Source organism: Notamacropus eugenii, chromosome 4, assembly GCF_028372415.1.
Source record: "Notamacropus eugenii isolate mMacEug1 chromosome 4, mMacEug1.pri_v2, whole genome shotgun sequence".
Classification (NCBI taxonomy): domain Eukaryota; kingdom Metazoa; phylum Chordata; class Mammalia; order Diprotodontia; family Macropodidae; genus Notamacropus; species Notamacropus eugenii.
In genome coordinates this window covers 471,901,628-471,924,691 of record NC_092875.1, presented here as the reverse complement: position 1 = coordinate 471,924,691, position 23,064 = coordinate 471,901,628, and the positions used below count along the sequence as shown (strand labels likewise).

Sequence of the window (23,064 nt, the reverse complement as noted above, 5' to 3'; positions counted from 1 at the left end):
CTAAGCATGGAAAAACTTAAGTAGTGAGTTTTTGGGCTCTCCATCCAAGGGTCCTCGGACTCTGAAAGGTGAATTTTGACCTCATCTTGCTTAGGCCCACACCTCCATGCTACATTCTGGCTATCTCCTCACTACGAACATGCCCATATCTTTTGGCTCTGAGATTCTTTTACCAGGCTTGTACTTCAGAGAGGTCATTGATAAGAAAAAAGCCCCCATATATACCAAAATATTAATAGCAGCACTTTTTGTGGTAGAGGCCCATCAGTTGAGAGATACTGCTTTGCTTTAAGAAATGCTGAATGAGATGAACGTAGAGAAGCACAGGAAGATCTGCACTAACTGACACCGTGTGAAGTAAGCAGAGCCAAGCAGATCGTGTACCCAATGACTGCAGCTGTGTAAATGGAAAGAGAAGATGTCAGAATGAATATGCTGCCAGCTCTCCTGCCTCCCTCCCCCACTCTGCAGGCGTCACATGCAGGACTTAGTCTGGGTATTGATCAGTTGTGCTGATTTTTTTATCTTTATTGTTTTGTCTTTAAAAACATTCTGACGTAGGACAGCTTTCTGGGAAGGGGGGTGGGGGAGATGCTGGGGGAATTTATGGTGGTATAGAAAAAGACTTATTTTTAAAAGTTTTTTAGAAAAAGAAAGTCAAATCCAAACAACCCTGAAGTTTCATCTTTCACCCAGCTAAATACCAAAGATGGAAAAAAAAATAAGAGTCAACATTGTAGGGGTTGTGGGAAGATAAACACACTGGGGCATTGCTGGGAGAGATGTGAGTCAGGACAGACATTCTGGAAAGCAGACTGGAATTAAGTAAATAAAGGGACCACAAGTGTCCATAACTCCTTAACTGTAATTGATATGAACAGAGTTCCCATATATGCCAAAGTATTTGTGGCAGCACCTTTTGTGGGAGCAAAGAACTTTGAACAGAGTAGATGCCCATTGCCTGGAGAATGGCTAAGCAAGTTGTCATATGTGAATATAAAGGAATATCAGTGCTCTGTAAGGAACAATGAGTGTGATAAATGCAGAGAAGCATGAAAGACTTAAGTGATCTGATGCAGAGGGAAGTACACACAGCCAAGAAAACAACATCACGGTGACTGCAAAATTCATATCTTAGGAATAACAGCCCCTAAAGAACTGACTGAGAAGAAGCCTGGCCTCAAAAAAGAGCCAGGAGAAGGCACCTCTCACTCCTTTGTACAGCTTCACAGGTGTTAGACACGATGCATATTTTCAGACTTTTTTGATGTACTCATCAGTTTGGCTAAAGTTTCTTTTTTCTTTCCTTTAAAGTATATTTTTTATGGGATGACAAGGAGTTGGAGTAGTTGTAAAAACAAATGATATCAATAAATTTTTTTAAAAAATCTCAATATCTCCTTCCAGAAAAAAAAAAAAGAAATGCTGCCACTGACATCCTAGTTTCCGCAGGCACTAAAGCTGTTTGTTGGATGTCACTACTTAGTTATCTCAGAACTGCTGTAGACGTTTCTATGGGAGCTATAGCCTGGACCCTGAAACCAAGAGCCTTCTGAATATCAGTGTCCCCCGAACCACCAGACGTGTTTCCAGCCCAACTTATTCAGCCATCATTTTGGAAAATGTTTCTCATTCATACCAGCAAGGGCACGTCATGTTGGCAGTTTGGTTGGCAGCAGCATATACCTAAGAAGAGACACTATAAGAATGCAGACTGATTAGGGTGCTACCACCGTGGTATGGGAATGAGTGATAGATGTTTAAATGAGCATTATTAAAATGGAGAGAGGGGTGTGAATGTGAGAGATGACAAAGAGGATCAAAAAGATGTGATAGGTCTGTGACTGGACACGGATCTCAGACTGGCTGCCACCAATAGGCAGATGAGCACAGGAATCCTGAGGCTGACAGTGCTCCCTAGTCCACCTGTCCAGCTGATCAGCCCAGACCTAACAGCCGTCATCTGGGGAACAGATTCTGTATAGAGGGGACTGGTTATTCCCATCAACTGCCAACCAACCACCATTTACAGAGCAGACGGGCACACCTCACTGAAGCGATGGGGCACCCTGAGGGAGAGAGAGGAGGCAGCATGTGCCAGGGACATCAAACTGTCCCCACCAACTTGACTACCATGTTGTCTCGGAACCTAAAAGAGATGACACAGGCTCCTGAACCCAAGTGCCTTTAGAACAGCAATCTTTCCAACTCAGTGCCCTCAGCCATCATCCTGAGAAGATGCAGCATCCCTGTGGAGATGTAGCCTGCAGACTGTTCCTGCAAGGACTCCAGCCACAGCTCCTGAAGATCCAAAAAGCAAAGTTCTTTCCACCACAGTCTTTGGAGCTGTCAAATGGTTCAGCATCAGAAACTAAAATGATTTTTATCGGTGGAAACAACCTTCAAGAAGAGGCATTACCATTTGCTTTGCCATTCCAACTGTATGACCTTTTTGTCTAACTTTCAATTGAAACCTTCCACGTGTGTCATTTGACCCATCAGTATGTGAGCTTGAGATCAGGGACTGTCTTACCCTTCTAAGTGTATCCCCATTGCTTAGCACAGTACTTTGCAGATAGTGAGCGCTTGATAAATGCTTTATTCACTTACTTATTCTTGAGTTTTGATACTGCTAGATACCATTTCCATGGCTTCCATCTTTTTCCCTGGCTTCAGCAAAGCACTCTTCTCCATTTACTCCTTCTAAGCCTCTTTTTGGTGATCGTTATTTAAATCCCACCCACTAAGTGTAGATGTATTTCAGGGCTCTGTCCTGGACTTGGTTTACTTTCTGTTCTCCGTAATCTCATCAGCTTCACTGGGTTCAGTTTTCATCTCTGTTCATACATTTATCACTCTTTGCCTGTACCATTGCAGTAGCATTCTGCTTTATCCCTTTCTTACAGTCTTTCCTCCTGGCAATCATCCACACATCTGCCAAAATGACCTTTCTTAAGCACTGGTCTATCCGTGTCACTCCCCTGCTCAAGAAACTTCGGTGAATCCCTGATAGTTCTAGAGTAAAGTAGAAATGCCATTGTCTGTTAAATGACATGACTTGAAACAATGTGGCTTCGTTATATTGGTGTATCATTTATCGCTTAATTTAGAAATAGGAAAGTCCCATTTTAAAGACATGAATCAGCGCCCCACTCAGTTCTGTACTGATTTTCTATTTTGAAGTTTTTACGTATCCTCTGCTTTTTCTCCTCTCCCTTCCACCTGCCCTTTAGCCGCATAATGGTTCCTTAGCACCTTATCAGAGAATAAAAAGTAAGAGAACCTCATATCATTTTGGCTAATGAAAAGGTCATTAAGTAATGTTTTTTGATTAACAATAGTTACTTATCCATGATATTCCTATTACCATTTCCACCCATGTGCAATCACATTTGATTGTATATTGAAAGATAACATGTCATTAATCTATTTTGGACACTACCTTAAAACAACCACTCAAGAACTGATAGGCTTACTTTTTAAAAAAACAATGAGTGCATAGGAACCTGCGCTGGTCATCTTCTCTCTTCTTTCCACTATGATTACTAACACTTCAATTTTTAACATTTTGGTACTAGTGTCAAAAACTGGTAAAATTAAGTGAGGAAATTCAGATGGACATCCTCAACATTACAGTAAAGTTACACCTGTCAAGAAACCATGAATTTAAGCAAACATGGTTTTTTCTTCCACTTTGTACTTTGAAATTAGACAGTACAGAAAACTCAAGGTGCATTATGTGCCTCTTGGTATTTTGCCTTTTTGAGAGACATTCTTGAGTTTCTCTCTTAATCAGGTTCTTCATTGTTCTTTCTATTGCCCCTTCCTTCCACATCCAGGAGTGATCACAGGAAAAGCTTGGATGGTCTTGGCAAGAAAACTAAGTAATCCTTGCCACCTATAGTTCCAATATAGTTTTGTTTGTTCCTACTTTACTTACTAAAAATAGCAGTTAAATGGCACTTGTAGACCCTCTGTTGGAATGCAGCTTGAAATCTTGGGGAACTTCCTTTGTCCCCATTGAAATGGAAGGTCCACGTTCTAATCTCTGATTCTGCTGGAAGCTCCACAGTAATTAATGTTGCTACCGCCTCTGTTAGCTGATTTCTCAGAAATGACTTTAATACCACAAAGTATAAGAACCTGGGAAAAACTGTGCCGAATAAGAAACAACATGGAGATTGTTAGAGAGGTGTGAGTGTGTCCATTGTAAACTAAACTCGTACTTAAAAGGTCTTCTGGTCAGAAGTGACAATTAAAAACATCGCATTTTTCATTTTATTAATGTCTCTGTAGATACGGACTCCATCTCTTCTTGTACTTCTTGGAGCTTGTCTATGTCTTCTCCTGCTGTATAGTTCTTGACCAAGACACTCTTAAAGAGTATCTGCCTTATATACCAAAGACGTCCTTTTGTGTCTATCATGGATGTAAAGGCAGCATTCACAGCTATCAACTTAGTAGCTTTAAGTTCTGCTATTTCCCTTCTTAGAAGGAAGTCATTAATGTTCTTAATAATGTGTTTTATTCCACTTCTTGGGTCTGAATCATCCTTTTAACGAACTGTAGCCTTGATAGTTGTGACCTTGATAAGAGTACTGTATATAATTTTTTGGTTGCTACTTTCTGCTCCCCTCTCCTTTTGCACCTTATCACTGCTCTTTGGGTCACCTGGCAGTTTTAATTCACTTGAGATCATGGAAATAACTGCCCAGAAATCATATTGATGCCTTCCTCCAGTGTCATTGTGTCAAGTGTTTTATGTCGCCTTTCTTCATGAACCCCGCTACCTTTGCTAAAGTCATTCATTTAAAAAAATGTACAGAGTCAACATCATGGAGTTAAGATTAATTTTCATAGAATTAAGAGCACTTTTAAAATTCATTTTAAATTTGTAAAGTACAGTGAGCTAATTTATGTGCTATGTTTAGAATGATCATATAATCATCTTGTGGTAAAATAAGCTATTTTTGCCGAGAATTCATGTTTTTATATTTTTTCAGCACTTTGTTTATTCAAATGTTTAAATAAAAATTGACCTTATATCTATCTATCTATCTATCTATCTATCTATCTATCTATCTATCTATCTATATATATACATATATATATATATATAATGGCATTTCTTTAGAAAGCCAGTGTAGACATCTCCTTTTGCTTGGTTTTCGAGGAAAGTGCTTTGTAAATCTTAATGTGCCCTATAAAAATGAGCTGTTCTTGTTCTGTCTGTTCATTGATTCAGTTTTGTTTATGAAGAAAAAAGGTCAAGATTGCAGTCTGTGATAGAATGCCCATCGAAGAGTAGCACAGAAGTCTGTTGTGCCTGGCCGGACTTTGTTGTCTCTTGGGTGATGTTTGTTTAAGATGGTTGCTGTCCTTGTTAAGTTGTGTAAGCACATGCCAACCATGTATTTTGAAAATTAATTTGAGAGATCATATTCACAAGCAGCATTGATAACTGTTACTTCTTAAGAACACTGTTTTATGAACAGTTGAGTCATTTACCAGTCATTAGCAAACATGAGCTAGAAGGGTTAAAAACCATTTATTTGGCTGTTACGTATGTGTATATGTTACTCCCATTAAAATAACAAATCATAAGATTGTTTTCATGTGAAGCTTAGTCAACGTAGCAATTGTTGATAGGCACGATAGATGGAAGACTATTGCTGTTACAGCTGTTCTTCTGTATTAATGAAACTCTTAGTATCTTGAAGACTTTCTTACTGAAAAGGCTGCTTCTATATGGAAAAATGCTTTTAACAAATAGTAATAATGGCCCTAGATAACTGCCTGTGCTGTTTTCGGTTTCACTAAAGTATCTGGCTAGGCTAGGCTGTTAGGGGGCTTGTGTTGTTCTAATGTTTGCCAATTAACTCTGCTTATACAGATTACTTTATATTTTACACATGTCATGTGTATAACATTTAACTTCCAAGTTTACAGTTTTACATCTGCATAGTAAATTAATGGCTATGCTTTTTTTTTTTTACAGAAGAACCAAAATTTTGAATAGAAGTATCCAGTTTTCTTCTTTTTGTTAAAATTCCATTTTATTTTAATTCTTATTAAAATTATTTCAATGTTGTATTAATGTGGCACACTCAGAAATTGAATTAGGAAACCTGATTATGGTATAAAAGCTGCTGTAATATAAGTTGTTCCCTTACCTAGATAAATAAATGACCAGTATTATTGGAGGCTATAAGCAGCAGGGGAAAAAAATGGAAGTAGTCTTTTATCCTAGTTTTTAGAGGGCATCAGCAGCTTGCTTTTATGAAAAAGTAACAGCTAAATGCACTGCAAATAATTTGCAGTAATCCAGTTCAGTGATTCATGTGTCTGCTTTAATGGGTCATAATTCAGGGTAAAGTAACTGAGTGCAGTCAGAGTGCAGACACTGCTCCTGCCAGGGACAGTATCTCTTCATAAAACACACCTCAGCAGAAGCGCTTTGCCAGCCCCCTAATACCCTCTGATGTTTTGATGTCCTGCATATTTTTCCGATTAAGTTTTGAGTGCCATGTTTTTAGTTGTATTTCCACATTCATTATGCTCACGTAGACCCTTCAGCGGGTTTGCCATATATGATTATTTTTTTAATGATGCCTTTCTTTCCACTTCAGCAGTTTAATAATCTAGCACATGGCTGCTTCTCAGTGCTCAGCATTCACCTCCCCAGTACAGAGGAGGACATGTGCTTTGGCTTCAAAATTCCATTTGCAGTGTTAGAAATGCATATTCCCTATGGAACAACATTTGTTTGACATAACCATTCATTTTTATTACCTCTTTAAATATGTTTATCCAGAGTTATCAATAATCATAAATAACTGTATTCTTTTCTTGTTATGTTTTTTTTTTCCTAACAGACGAAATTGCTTACCCAATACATATTAAATCTCGGCAAGTATGACCAAAGCTACGACATCAGAGACCGCACAAGATTTATTAGGCAGCTTATTGTTCCGAATGAGAAGAGCGGAGCCTTAAGCAAATATGCCAAAAAAATATTTTTGGCACAAAAGCCTGCCCCATTACTTGAATCTCCTTTTAAAGGTACGCTTTCAAGAGTAATTCCTAAACCCATATTTCGTGAAGAACTACAGCTTTGTGCTGTATTTCTAATATGCTCAAGAATCTCACGTAGCAGATATAAATGATTAACATGGAAGTATGTAAGAACAACATGCTTTCCACTGCCCTGGCTTTGGGACACACTTTATGGCCACACCATTTTAGATTTGTGTGTTTAACACATCTGAAATTCAGAATGATTTTGAAAACACTAATTTAACTTCTAATCAGGTAGATTTTGAATTTGGTTTGAATAATAGAAAAAACTAGAGGCTCCTATTAGGTATTAAACTTCACTTCTGTTTAAATAGACATCTTGATCATTTAAATAAAATGGTTTCCCTGAAGAGGGAGATGTTAGTGATTATAGAGTAGCATTTAAAATAATCATTATTTTTAAAGGTAATAGCCTCTTCAGATTTGATTTTCTTTTTCAGAGAAAGGAGAAGTTGACATATTTTTCCTTGATTTTTAAAAGCAACAATTAAGTATTTTGCCAACTTAAATGATCACTTTACTTGGAAACAAATTCTAATCTACCTCAATTTTTGTATTATTAATTATTTAATATTCAGTTTCCTTAAAGTGGCAAAAGAGCTCAACATTATTAAAAACAAAACAAAAAGCAAACTATTAAAATTCTGAATGAGTTTGTGCCAGGACATGTATATGGATTGTTTAACCATGCTGTCATTCTTAATATTCACAGTAAAGTAATTTTTAGAGAAGCTACATTTCAGAGCAACACCTCTAAACACATTGACTGATTAGCTTTTTTATTGACCATTATGGGGGAGATTATTGTAATCTGTGGACTGAAATCAGTTTTTTGACCTATGAAGAGTTTCCTACTTTGTATTTATTCCCTGACATTTCAGGTAATGTGCCAGTTACCTGTAGCCCTGATTGGGATTGCTCTTTGTGATTCTGTATTTTCCTCTCTCGCTATTAGACAGGGATCATTTCCAGCTTGGGACCTTGTCCCACACGCTGAACACGAAAGCTTCTGGGTACCTGGAGTTGTCTAATTGGCCAGAGGTGGCGCCTGACCCGTCGGTTAGAAACGTAGAAGTGATTGAATTGGTAAGTCTTTCTTTCTAAAAGTAATTTTCGTTAAGCATTCCAAAAAGTATTTCATTTTGAGATTTTTAACTAAGATCTATTATTACTGTAATCTGTGTGTATTTGTAAAAAGCCTCTGTACGCACCAAAGACAGATGTGTCTCTGACAGTAGACGTGCAGTGTACCTTTTCTTAAGTAAAGAAAAATTGATCTTTGTAAAGGACGTGTCTTTGAAAGTGTGTTTTGCTGTGTTAAGTGAGTTGTCTGTGATGCTCACATTCATTGACGTCATCTTTCCCTTTGTTTTGTAAGGCTCATGTCCACATTTTTCTAAATGTTTTCCTGTGCCCTTCCAATAAAAATATAGATAGCCTTTTTCTGCTGTACCTAATCAAGTGATGACTTCATAAAACAGAATGTTCCTAACGAAACCTGGCTTTGTACAGCGATGATATTGTACACTGATGTTCTTGGGGGACGCGATGTCAAAGTACTAATGTGCTTTATGTTGCTTTCGCATCACACATTTTGTTTTTGTTAGACTTCTGTATAAATCCTCGTCTTTTTTCCTTAAAAGCACAAACAAGTGCACACATTTGACCTTTATTCAGGTCAAAAGATTGATGTCCCAGACTCAATAATAATATCCCCTTGCTGGAAATGGGGAAGATAGAGGCTCTCTGGCTATTACTGGAAACTAATTCTATGTAACCAGAAAATTTTTTAAGTGGATACTGATGGACAGAAAAAATAATTTCCCTGTTCCATTCTAAAGGCTTTGGATTCAGGAAGATGATATTAATCTACCCGTAAGTTTCTCACTTTTTTTCAGACATTATAGAAGTATTGCTAGCATATGAGTGATAGTATAAGGATAAGTTTTGAAAATAGTTGCTTATATTTCTCTATCATATTTCTTCTCAAAACAGTTGGGACTCTCCACCACTAGAAAAGATTTTCAGAACTGAAGGTCTCAGGCTTGATACAGCAACTCTTGGACCTCTCTGGCCTTGTTCATAGATTGCTTTGATTCATGTGGCTCATGTGGCTTCCCTCCAGTGCATTAACAGCAGCCTTCTTGGCTATAGCTGTGGGCAGAGGAGAGAAGCTTTTTTTTTATCAGGTAACATTGGAATGGCCAAGAAAACATTGTACTTTAGAAATTCTCCATTGGGCCTCTCTAGTAGACCACCTCTGCTGAGAGTGCAAGTTTTCAGCCATGAAACCCTCTTTTTTATACTCTGTATCAATGAGAGTAGATGTGAAAAAGGACTATTTATTGCTGAAAGGAAGGTAGAATTTTATACAGTGGAGGCATATATTTTTAAAGACTTTTAAATTTATTTCCTCTGAAGTAAAATCATCTAATACAATTAACATCGAACACCTACTCACAGAGGAGAAATCAGAAGGGAGCAGAGTAGATTTTTCAGAGGCAGCTCTCCATATTACTTTAGAGTATATATATGTGTTGTATGTATGTGTGCGTGTGTATATATGTATGTATGTATGTATGTATGTGTATGTTTACAGAAAATTTCCAAAAGGCATATTCAGGATCTATATTTTAAAACATTTTTTAGAAATCACAGTCATTCTATAGTGAAAATATACTCAATAGGAAAGTATATGTAGAACCTATACAGAATTGTATGCAGTCGTGGGGAGGGAGGGGGGTAGTGGGGGGTAGGTGTGGAGGGGATAAAATCTCAATTGTATGGCAGTGATTGTTAAACATTAAAAAATAATAAAAAATTAAAAAAAAAAAGAAATCACAGTCATTTCTGGGAATTGCCACCCCATCATTTGCCATACGTACCCAAGCAATAATAATTCAGCAACACCAACCAATAGCGTGTCATCCTCTGATACCATGTAGAGGGAGGGGCTTCGTTATCTCTTCATTTTGTCAAGGTCCGTGACTGTGGTTAACTTCATACTCGGCTCGTGTGGATGGTTTTCCTCGTATTGCTTGTTGGATCCTCTGCCAGCTCTTACAAGTCTTCCCATTTTCCTCCGAGTTCCTCATCCTTGCCATTTCCTGTGACGCAGTGAGAGTCAGTCTCCTTCATGGGATGTGGCTGAGGCGGCTGTTCTGCGTTGAAGTTCTCGGTTGTTTTTGTTGTTATTTTTGTCCCCTATTTAAATTTGAGCAGGGAAAAAACTCTGATTCCAAAACAATCCTTTCTTTTGTATTCTGTTTGGAGACAAATTAATGTAGTCAGAAAATTAATGGCGCTGTTGTCGATCATATTTAAGACATTCCCTAAGTTTTCAGTCAATTAACAGTTATCAAATGCCCATTACTTCCTGCAGCAGAGTTGTTCTGGTCTACCTCAAACCTATGTACTGTTAATTTCTTTAAGAATTATTGACTGTAATAATGCTCTGATATCAGAAGGCATGGATATTAGATATTAGAAAAGACATGGGTGTGACCTCAGAATTTGCAGAAATACAAAAGTAACAAAAAAATAAAAATTCAATCAAAACCAACCAAGAGAAAATTTTAGGGTTATTTAAAACATACTCTGGTGTCACAACATAAATAGATTGCATGTATGATGTCTAAAAACACTGTATAATTTAAAGCTAATGTCATCCTCGAGGTGACTAGGTTCTATGCCTGTGTTTTTTTAAACAAAATACCAGCTAAAATAAATCCAATTAATTTAAAGCCCATTTTCCTTACTAACATCCATTTCAAATTAATAATATTTTATACTGTTAGGTCAATTAACATTAAAATGGAAAGACTCTTGATTTTTGTCATACTGATTTTGTCATTCTGGAGGAAAAAGTTCAATAAAAGGTTTCTAAATCTATAAATGATAATGAAGCATGAATACTAACTTTGAAAAATCCAGGGCATTATGTAAACAGAGTCCATTAAAATTTGATGTGTTATTGAAGGGAATAAAGAGGGATGGAAGTAGGGAAGAAAATGTCAGATTTTTATTAATGTTACAGTTTCATATTAAAAAAAGAATGCATTTTGTATTTTCATCCTTAAATTTGTCTTTAATACTACAATTTTAAGCCTAGACGTCTGAGAGATTAGAAAAGACAAATAACTCTGTGGCAGTTTTTCAAAGAAGCAGAAGTTTTGTTGTGATGTGGAGACCACATTTTGCTTCTCGAACAGTTTTGATCATCAGCATTTACTCAGTACTTCGAATGTCAATAAAAAGTCTTTAGTGATGAGTCTTGGAGAATAGTTAGTTCAGTGAAAACAGAAGGAGCTCATGGCAGTTTGGCTTTGGAGCCTGGCTAGAGCGCTGGGCCTGAAGTCAGAGAGACTCATCTTCCTGAGTTCAAGACTGGCCTCAGACACTTTACTAGCAGTGCAACCCTGGGCAGATCACTTAACCCTGTTGGCCTCAGTTTCCTCATCTGTAAAAAGAGCTGGAGCAGGAAATGGCAAACCCCTCCAGTACCTTTGCCAAGAAAAGTCTAAATGGGATCATGAAGAGTCAGACGCAACTGAACACACCACAAACAACATAGCAATGAATGATTGAGGCTGGACATGTTCCCCACTAAATAAGAGCCAAAAGACAGCCCAGTAAGCAGCCTTGGGATCAGATTATAGCCCAGACATGTGCTAGCTCTGGGCAAGTTAATCTCTTTATGTCTGAAATACTTGTTAACATCACAAGAGACCCATCTTCAGTGGAAGTCCCTAAGTCAGTGAAATGCCATGCTGCTGTATGTGGGAGCAGTCTGGAAAACCACATCTGTAACGGGGGACAGATTACATATAGATGTCATGCGAAAAGAGCTAAGCTAAACTAGTTAGATCGTCATAATACCACTTTTGCATAAGCACCCAAATAAAAAAAAGCTTGAGATGGTCAAAGCATTTTCATATTGTTGAGGGGCATCCCCAGGCCCTCAGCTCAGGGCCCTAAGACTATGATAATACAGTGTTCTTTGTTGGAGACAGTAGCTCACTGTGGTGGATTTTTGTGCCAAGAAGTAACAACAGTAATCGTCCTTTTACGTATATAATCCCATTTGATTTGATATGACAGCCCTCTTGTTCGATGCCTTGAGGAATCAGGTACACTTCTTTTTCTCAAAACTCCTCATGGGGAATGTGCTTTAGGCTTTGGAAACATACACATTTACATTTCCTATAAAAATTATTATAGAATTAAATTTTATCATAGGCCCCTTTACAGAGAACTGCTGTCATTTTTCCAAGCACAGAACATTTGATGTATTTCTCGGAAAGGCAGCTGCAATAAACAGAAGGTGTGTTATTGTGAGGGATTGTATCAACATTAGACAAGTGCACATTGCGTAAGGGTGCTAGCAGTGTTATTGGCACTCATTTGTTTCAATCATGCCTTTTTCTGACCCCTTTGGGGCTTTATTGGCAAAGATACTGGAGGGGGTTTGCCTTTTCCTTTTACATTTTCAAGATGAGGAGATTTTGGGAAATAGGGTTAAGTGACTTGCACAGGGTCACACAGCTGACTGGATTTGCACTCAGGTCTTCCTGAGTAGGTTTGGTGCTCTGTCCACTGTGCAGCCTAGTATCTAACCTTCAGCAATGTTTTACAATATGGAGTTGTCATTTAGGGACGGTCTCTGCTCTTACATAGATAACAGCAATGAAAGATCAATAGGATTGCAATTTTGCACAAGATTAAATACACAGGAAATAATCCATGGAAGTAAAATATATTCCAGAAAAGATTGATAGAGCAGGGATTCTTCACCCATTTTAATGTTGTAGACTTCTTTGGTGGTCTGGTGAAACCTCATAGACCCCTTCTCAGAATAATGGGACTGCTTCCTTTGGCCAGACTTTTGCCCATTATTTCATGTCATAGTTAGCTCCACCCTTCTGAAGTCGTTAGGGAAACTTACCTCCTTTGCAAAGATGAGGGAACTGAGGTTCTGAGAAGCAGCCTGAAGTTAGCTGGTGAAGCGAGGGCTTCTGTCATCCCAGTGCTCTTTCCACTATCCCCCACCTGCTTAACAACATTTAGAAATAACTCATTTTCCCTGATAATTAAAATTTCATCTCTTCTAATCAGAACTTCTCTTTATCTTACAGCATCCGTTTTTGATTGCCCCCTCTAAAATGTTATCTTATTTCTCTAGGAAGGAAGGAAACAAGGATTTATTAAGTACTTGCTTTGGGCCAGAAACTAGTTTTCCTAAAATTACAAGTGATTGAGGCTGGATTTGTACTCAGATCTCACTGATTCCGGGCTCAATCAATTGTACCACCTGGCTGCTGCTTACCTTTTTAAATAAATCATGCAGGATATAATATTATGTTTTCTTAGCAATTTGGGTAACGTTTAGTGTACTTTATGATGATCCAGTAGTAAACTCTGGGTCTGTTAGCACTTGGAAGGTTGCTCTGCTACATTGAATGACTCTAGATTGTTATATAGCAACAGGTTTTTTAAAATGGCCTCATCTGCTCCCCTGTCAGTGACCACTTCTGCCTCTTGTCAATAGATGTACTTCTAAAAGCTTCTGATCTGCCTTGGGTAGCTAAGTTTGTTAGAATTGTGTAAGGTATAAAATAAGCTTACTGGTGATGTAAGTTAATAGAATCAGAATTGGGGTTTGAAGACCATCTGCTTCGGGATAAGGACATGGGCTTTAGTTCAGGGTCTCGTGACATCTATTAAGCCATTTAGAGGCCTTTTCCCACTGGCTTTCATGATCATAGTTGGATTCTGAATGGAAGCATTTACCAGAAGTGCCTCCCCAAAATAAGGGAAGATTATTGTATTTATGTGTATGTGTGTGTGTGTGTGTGTGTTTGCAGGCAAAGGAATGGACATCAGTATCTGGAAAAGTAAAGAAAGTGAAACCTGATGAAACGTTTTATTCAGAATCTGAAGAGGATGTTTCTGACAACAGCAGTGAGAGCGGTATGGATTATCATTTGTCCTAACATGATGTTCATTTTATGACAGTAACCCTTAGAATAGCAAGAACCCTGGATGTTTGCACACTGGGAAATTGAATATCACTGTGGGATATGCCTGTATTTGGGCCTTATAAATTGTCTTTTATGCTTGCCTTAAGTTATTTAAATTATTCTAAAATGTAGAACTAGATAGGAATAAAGCTGATACAAAGCTATTCCCTTTTTAATTAAGACAAGAATCTGAAGTATAATGGGAAAAGCTCTGGACTCAGACCCTGTAGACTTGGATTCTAGTTGCTTCCATCTCATCGCTAGCTGTATGACCTTAAGGTGAATTACTTCATCTCTCAGGGTCCAGGTTTCCTCATCTGCAAATCAGATGAGCTGTATGGTCCCTTTCAAGTCTTAATATTTAGTGCTTTTAAAATACAGATAATGAAAAACACTTTTATACCTTTGTGTAACACCACTGCTGCACGGTTGTACCATGTGTGAAGACACAACTTGTCCTAACCAAAGGTGAAGTGAGTAAAATTTGTCTTTCATCTCCTTACTCTTCTTCATGGTTCTATCCTGGGATCTTCCCATGTCGTTTCCTCTGTAATATCTCTTGCTGTAGGCCTTTATTTTTCTGCTTTTCCTTTTTCCCATCAAAAACTTGCCTTTCTTTGTACATTAAGCTAGTAACATTGTGTTTTCCATATAACAGGCACTTGATAAATACTGGGTTGAAGCAGATTTAATGGATAAATTAAGTTTTGTTGATATGATATGGTTGATTATTCATGAGTTACCCTCCCTGATAATTTACTTGCATTTTAATAATATTTTATTTTTCCCCCAATTACATGTAAAAACAGTTTTAAACTTTTTTTCAAGTTTTGAGTTCCATGTTCTGTCCCTTCCCCTCCAATGTCTCCCCCCTACCTTAGATGCTAAGCAATCTGGACATCATACATATGCAATCATTTAAAGCATTTTCATGTTGTCTCCTTGCACTTTAACATGGAAATCTAGTGACATGGCCTTAATTCCATGGAATCATTCCAGTAATGAGAGTATTGGACACCATAGAAGGCCAGTGGGGATGAGGGAGAGATATTTTTTACAGACAGGACTTTTAACCTTTACTCTTCAGAGAAGTAGATTGTTTCATGAGCTACTGGCACAAAAACCAAAACGAATCCACCTCAGAGGATTTACATCTGATGATGAGCCTTTCCAAACTTGGACGAGGGATGCACAAGTTGCTGCCCCATTCGCCTCCTCTGAGCTGATCCACCTTGGTGTAGGACCTGTTGGGCTTATGTTGTGTCACATGACCACCAAGAATCCTACTACAGTGACCAACCAGAGCACGGTTTCCTTTCTAATAAAATGAGGGATATTTTTTTTTCCTCAGAGAGTGGATCTGGAAGTGAAAGTGGAGATGAAGGAAAGGAAGAAGGCAGTAGTGAGGACAGCAGTGATGACTCCTCTGACGAAAGTGAAAGCGAGTCTGATGTAGACAACAAAAATCAAGTAGCCAAGCGCAAGCTTAAAACTCTAGGAAAAAGGTAAACACGTTAACGCTTGTGTGTGACAGTCGTCCTAAGTTAATGTTTCCCCATAATGTAGAAAGTAAATAAATTAATGTGGTTGTTGCGTTTGTTTGAATTACCATGACGTAGTGGACCATACTAAAGCTGCCATAGTGCTTAGGTTTCATTTTTAACTTGAGCAGATCTTGGGGGTTGCTTTTGGAAAACTGGAATAACCTTGGGAGGCTGAGTGAAGTGATCAAGCAGTAGGTGTGAAACACTTAATTACCTTTTGCAGCAATTTTGCTGAGGACTCAAATTAAATCCTTCTCCACTTTGCCATTATGTAACTAAGACAATTGATTTTTCTAAATAACGTTATATTAAAAAGATTATGATCCAAATATTAGAGTCAGGGGCTGTGAAGGGAGACGGTCAGAAGATATTTAAGTGTCAGAAGATTACCCGTTATCAACAACATTATCATGTGTTAAAGTATCATTAAAACTTGGAGTAATTGGGGCTAATCCCTTGGATTGTACAACTGTTTCCTCCACTGCTGTCAGGAGGTGGCCTCTGCAGACCTGTCACCCTCTTCTCTGCTGCCAGCTTCCTTGATGAGTTTGCAGCTCAGCTCCGTCGTGGCTGACAGCGCTGATTGGGCGCAGTACGCACTCTGCTCCTTTTATTACAGACAGTAATTAAAGCAGCTCGCCCTGCCACTTCCATAACAAACACAGCATAATGCCCTAATTATGACTTTATTAATTTAAGTCAGGATTTAATGATTTTAAAAGTGATTTATATTGTTTTTCCTGTTCAGAACAAATGAAATCTGTAGGTTAAATTAATACAGGCTTTTCATCATTGCAAAGTTAAAAAGCTAGTTACCAGTAAATTCTTTTCATTAGATTAACATCTGAAACTCTAAGCAGTAAGGTAAACAATAATTACCCATCCAAATTGAGGGATGCGTAATAACGTACTACTTTTATCTAGAAAGTCTTATCTTAAAGGTAGAAGTTACAAAATCATTCACTTGTTGAAACAAAGCAGTAACATTCAGCTCGGAACTGCTTTCTCTGAACAGAAAATTTTCTCTCTGTTACTTTATCAGTGGTAGAAGACAGATGGCTGTAACTGCCAGCATTTCAGGTGTAAAAATTGTTTCATTTACTATATTTTCAGTATATCTCTTTATACTTTGGTAGCTCTATATCATTTTTAAATTCTTTTGAATATTTCTTAAAAGTTTATAAATGTGTATGAAGTATTTTCCACAAAAATAGCCTGTTCTCTTCAGGTCTGTGAATGTGAAAAAAATGGTTTATCTTAGGAGAAGAAATTGCTTTAAAATGATAGGATATAAATAAGAATTCTTAAAAATCACTGATTTTTAAAAAAGTGCCCCAAAACATAAAGTATTCCAGTTTTCTTTATAAAAAATTCATATCCATATTTCAGCCTTTATTTTTAATTGTCCATCCTTCTGCCACTGTTCTGTGGTTCTATTTTAAAAAGTCATTATATTTGCTCCACAATAGTCAGTTGTAGGAAAGAACTGATTTCCTTTCTAACTTTGTTTTCATGTAGTTCCTATAGTTTTTAAAGTTTTCTTTCTTCTTCTTGCAAGAAGTACAATGTTAATAAATTTTGAAAAACTAAGATACTTTAAAGAATTATTTTTAAAGATGGCTTATAGTTTTCTCTCTCCAAAAAATATTTCCAAAATTAAATTTAGGAATATAAAGTTTAAAATATTTCATTAATAAAACAAATCACTTGTGCTGGGTAGAAGAGAAAATGCCCTGGGAGTTCAGGACGGCCTCTTCACGTGCCCTTTTTAGACCTCGGTGTCAAATACTTTGGCATAAACATTTCTGATGAGAGTTTGTATGTAATTACCTTCTTCTGTATTAATATCTGTGGTAGATGAGAAGATCACAGTGTGGTTGAGCCAAGATCTGGTCACATATGTTATGTTTGTGGTGTCTTTGCGTTTTAGGATTTCTTTTAAAATCACACTTAAGCAAATTTATATAGAGATATGTCTGTGTGTGTAAATTTAAATTTAAACAATGACTAATTTTTAAAATTCTCCATTTCAGAATCAAAACCTAAATGTGGTAAATGTATTTTTCAGATAAACTCAGTGAATTTTGTTTCAACAGCCATTAATTATTTTAGCACTGTTATTGATGACATTGGTTCGTGTTATTTCATGACCTTTTCTAGCTATCCTATCCGAAGTATATGTGACTTTTAATGTAATTGATGAGTTTATGGATAATGATTTCCCTAGTGATAGAGAACACCATCTACATTATCATTCCATTAATATGTTCTGAATTTTTGAACTACCTTGAAATATCTTTTTACACACTAAAGGGAGCAGGTTGTAACTCTGATTTAGCAAAGGTTCTTTAAATTTGTTTGCACAGTTAACTCCCAGGTAATGCAGTCGTTGCTTTTCATGTTTTCATCAAACATGTTTATTTTAAATAATGACAAGCTGATGTTCCATATTATTTTACAGTGATTCTGATGCTGATGACAAGACAAATGCCAAACTGGAATCCCCTGATTCTTCTGATTCTGAATCTAGTTCAATAGAGGAGAGTTCTTCAGACTCTGAATCAGACACACAAAGTGATTGTGAAGCCAAAAGAATGAGTGAGGTGAGATCTTGGGTGGAGCGTACGTTTGTTTTTCGACAGGAATATTCTAACGTCATTTTCTTAGGGATCGATGCGTTTATTTTTAAAAAATTATTAGAAAACTTTAAAATCCAAGAATGGTCCTATTTAACTTTTGTCCTGAGCTTTCATGTACTGTCATTGAAATAAACTATACTTAATGTCACAAAAGCCCAGTAATGCCTGCCACTTGCCTCATGAGCCACTCCAGCCGTCTTTCCTCTTTAGGTTTTCTGGTCAGATAAATGTGAGAGAGTGTAAGGGGAAGTCGTTTTAAGAGGTTTTCTTGTTTTGTTTTTGTAATATTCCATTCAACTGGTGCAGATGTTAGATAGGGATAAGGATTGGGCCTGTGGTTTCTTTGGTAATATGAACTCCAAGAGGAAGAAACTCTCTGCCAGTGCATACTGGCACCGTCTCGAGCTCACCTGGCCAGTCCATGTCAGAGGTACTTGAATCCAGGCTTTCATGTCTTCAAAGCCGTGTCTCTGTCCGCTGTGCCAGGATACATTTCATGCTCCTTCTTGGTCACTAGATTCAGGTGAAGGAAGGGCTCTTGTTTCTTGGCCCACTTGTCCCTACGCATTTGAACTTGAAGACGGTGTTTGCTAGATGGAGTCATCATTTTATGGTCTTAGCATCAACTGAGTATTGAGGAGGGGTGTATGACCAAATACTGGAGAGGAAAAGTATGAATGACTATTCTGGATGTTATAAAAAAGAAAATAGAATGATAGCCAGATTACTTTACCAGTTGATAAATATATAACTGAATGTTTTTTTAAAAATTAGTGCAGCTTTTTGATAGAAATATTTTGAACATTGCATTTGTAGCATTAAACTGCTAAGTAAGTAAATGTAAAAGCTAAGCATATCAATATAAAACAAGAAAAATAATCTCCCTTCCTTTACTAGCAAGTCCCCTGCTGTGCAGAGATGGTATCAGTGACTCTGGGCTTCACTGCTGCCATTCTGCAGAACCTGTCACTCAGACTGAACACTGAGCCAGACTTACTGTTGATCCTGGTGTGCTCTTCGTTTTTAATTGAGTTTGCTGCATTCACTTGGAATTGTTTTTAGTATGTTGAGTAATAATCGTGGATAAATATGAATTTATCAAAGCAGTCAATCACCTTCCCCAGTGTAATCATTCCTTAAAAACACAGCCATTTTCATATTGTTCATTATTTATCATAGCACTTCATTTTATATACTTTTATATGTAGTATGATTGCAAATTTAGACTAGAGTTTATAAAGTGAATTGCACACTGAGATTAATTTTTACTCTTAAAAATTCTTATTGCCTCTAGGTCACTCATTTTCAATACTCAAGTAAATGACAGTTTGGGGAATTTTAGAATTAGTTTATTAATTCATCCACATATGAAAGGTCATTTGGACATTATCATTGAATTTAGAACCATCTCATTATCTTCATAGCAAATTACCCAAAGAAATTAAATATTTAAAAAATTATTGCAGATGCTCTAATTAATATTAAATACTCCTCAGACTAGGAAACCATTGTTTGGGAAACACTGAACTGACAATTATCATTAAACAGTAGAATGTTAAGTGCATATGGCTTAGTTGAGGTTTTCTTAAATGGTTTTATTGACTATGAATAGACATTTTCCAATATGTGGAATTTTCCTAGAGTTGGTGCTGAGTTATATCCCCTGTTGTATGTGGTGCTTTACCGTACACAAGTTTGTTCTTGGCACTTGTTATCCAAACTGTGCTCATCTGGATTGGGGAGGGGGAAGAGAATGTAGGGAAGATTAGAGTGAAGACATGTACCCTGAATGGCTCATGGCTAATTATATAACTATTTCTTCTTTGACAAAGGAGTTTGTTAAGGTAGTGATGGGTGAAGGGTTACAGAGGAGGTCAGTGTGCTGAATTTATCTTTGCCTTTTTGTATCTGTCTACTTTTTGCCACCAAAAACAAAAAATCATTGAGCAAGAGTTATTAAAATTAAGGCCTACAGAATTCCCATTATAAAAATGACTATATTGTGTTGAATTGTCAATCTTAAATATGGAAAGTCATTGTGAAACAATCCAAGCTGTTGCATTTAGTAAGGCTTAGGAAGTCATGCTGGATTATACTTAGTAATGCTTGTTGATTGATCATTGTGTCCATGCAATTTGCTTATGAAAAGATTTTTCCCATATCATGAGCACCTTCTTACCCATTTTAAACTAGATAAAACTTACTTTAGAATCTCACGTATGAGTATAATTTCCCATTTCCCTAGGTTCTCTTCCCTCTCACTCAGGTACATCTCTTTTTGGAGAAGTTGCTAACACTCGGTATCTTCTCTGCCAGTGATTTAGAATTTTTTATATAAATTGCTTTTATCATGCTTTGTCTTTAAAGGATTTATTTAGGCATTTGTCAAACGGGACAGACTTGTTATTATCACGTATAATGACTTCTGCTCCAGATCTTAACAATGAAGGTGGATGTTTGACTCTCTTGTCTTACCTTGATACTTAATTTAATATGGTAAAGTATGTAGAAAATTCATTTACTTGTAATCTTCAAGCTTCCCAAGTCCTTTCTCTCTCCTTCCTGCATGTTCTCCTTACGCTCCTCTCCTCCCCCCAAGATTGTGTGTTCAGGGGAAGTGAGCCTGGTGATGGGCCTGTGGAGCACTTCTCCAAGTCTGGGCCACTCTGACCGGTCTGTTTAAAAATCCTTAATCCAGTGGATCGTCCTGTGACTTAGGAGGGGCGATCTCTTGGACATGTTAAGCAGCTTCTTATAGTGCCCGCTTCAGGATGTTGTGAGGATTAAATGAAAACATATAAAAGTAGATAAAATTGAGATTTAGAGTAAATTGTAAACTCCTTGAGGTCAAGGACTGTCTTTTACCCTTTTTTTTTTTTGTATTTTCAGCACTTCGCACAATGCCTGGTACATAACAGGCCCTTAAACGCTTATTGACTCACTGACTGGAGATTAAAAAAAAAAATGAACCAGACCCTGCCCTCAAAGAGTTTACATTCTATATGAGGGGGCATAGTATGACATATAATTATGTAAGGAATATATAGACAACAATAGTTTTAGGAGAGAGCACCAGCTGCTGAGGAGATCAGGAGCAACCTCATGAAGAAAAGGTACTTGTACCTAAATCTTAAGGGGAATAAGATAGGGATGAGTTGGTTGACCTTCAGGAATGGAGGACAACCAGAGCAAAGCATGTAGATGAGAGGTGTTGTATCATATATGAAGAGTAACAGGAGAATAATGTTTATGTACTGAGACTGGGAAAAAAGTTTGGGACCAGGTCATAAAGGCTTTTAAACATTATGAAAGTCTTTATTCTTATCCTTGAGGTAGTAGGAAGACAATGAAATTTATTGTGTAGATAGTGACCTGGTCAGACTTGTGCTTGAGGGGAATCATTTTGGTGACTGAAATGGGAAGAGCTTTTGAGTCTGGGAGATCAGTTAGGAGGTCATTTCAGTAGTCTAGGTAATGGGACAAATGTGAGCTGCAAAAAGGAGTCAGATGTGAGAAGTGTTACATGGGTAGAAATGGCAGCTGTTGGTGACTGACTGAATATATGAGATCATGAGGAAGTTAAGAGTTAAAGATAACACCTGGTTTGAGAACCAGAGATATTAGAAGAATGGTAGTGCCTTGGACAGAAATAGAGAAATTCATAAGGGAGTGAGAGAAAGAAAGACTTCTGAGTTCTCTTTTGCCCTATGTTAACTTTGAAGCATCCATAGGACATCCAGTTGGAAACCGGTGATGATAGAAATAAGGATCTGGTAGTCATCTACATAGAAGTGATAATTAAGTCATCAAAGTTGAGTCAACAAGTAAAAATGTGTACAGAGAAAAGAGGAAGAGGGCCCAGGACTCAGCCTCGGGATATACCCACAGATAATGGTGTGCTACGGGCGATGATCAAGCAGTGGAGACTGAGAAGGAGCCAAGATAGAGGAGTACCACAAAAAAAATTATAGAAAAAAGATTATTTATGAGAATGTGGTTAGCAGAGTTAAATGCTGCAGAAAAATCAATGATGGTGAACACTGAGAAAAAGGCCCTCCTGTTTGGCAGGATTGGGATCGTTTATTAGAGTGTAAGCCCCTTGGGCAAGCACTGCTTTGCTTTTTTTTGGTATCCTCAAAACCTAACGTAGGTGCTACATAGTGAATGCTTAATAGATTCTTATTCATTGACTAGTTGACTTTGAAGAAAGAAGTTTCACTTACCTGATGAGGTCAGAAGATAGTTTGTGAAGGATTGGGGAGTGAAAACAGGAAGCTGTGGCAATGAATGTGCGCAGCTTTTTCAAGGAGTTTGGCTGTTAATGGGAGCCCCATAATCCATAGGGTGATGGAGTCTTCGTTGTTGTTGTTTCCAACTCTTCCTGACTCCATGAACCATAGCATGCCAGGCCTTTCTATTCTCCACTGTCTCCCAAAGTCTGTCCAAGTTCATGTTCATTGCTTCCATGACACTATCCATCTCATCCTCAGCTGTCCTCTTCTCCTTTCACCTTTAATCTTTCCCAACTTCAGGGTCCTGTCTTCTCATTATGTGGCCCAAGTATTTAAACATCAGCTTCAGTGTTTGACCTTCCAATGAATAGTCTGAATTAATTTCTTTAAGTATTAACTGGTTTGATCTCTTTGCTGTGTAAGGGCATCTCAGAAGTCTTTTCTAGCACCACAGTTTGAAAGCACTCTTTCTGTGGCACTCAGATTTCCTTTGGCAGGATCTAGTGAGAGTTTTTATGGATGTAGGAGATTAAAGTATATTTATAGGCAGCAG

General features: G+C 37.5%; 1 protein-coding gene across 7 annotated transcripts in view; it reads left to right on the top strand.

Moving 5' to 3' along the window:
- AP3B1 (adaptor related protein complex 3 subunit beta 1) overlaps positions 1 to 23,064 on the top strand; it is a 330,578-nt gene that overhangs the window by 203,081 nt on the left and 104,433 nt on the right. For all 7 annotated transcript variants that reach the window (XM_072606405.1, XM_072606403.1, XM_072606406.1 and 4 more), the window contains 5 exons: positions 6,876 to 7,062; positions 8,033 to 8,163; positions 13,941 to 14,046; positions 15,448 to 15,601; positions 18,102 to 18,243. In XM_072606405.1, the coding sequence (XP_072462506.1) occupies positions 6,876 to 7,062; positions 8,033 to 8,163; positions 13,941 to 14,046; positions 15,448 to 15,601; positions 18,102 to 18,243 (720 nt within the window). The remainder of the gene's footprint in view (positions 1 to 6,875; positions 7,063 to 8,032; positions 8,164 to 13,940; positions 14,047 to 15,447; positions 15,602 to 18,101; positions 18,244 to 23,064) is intronic.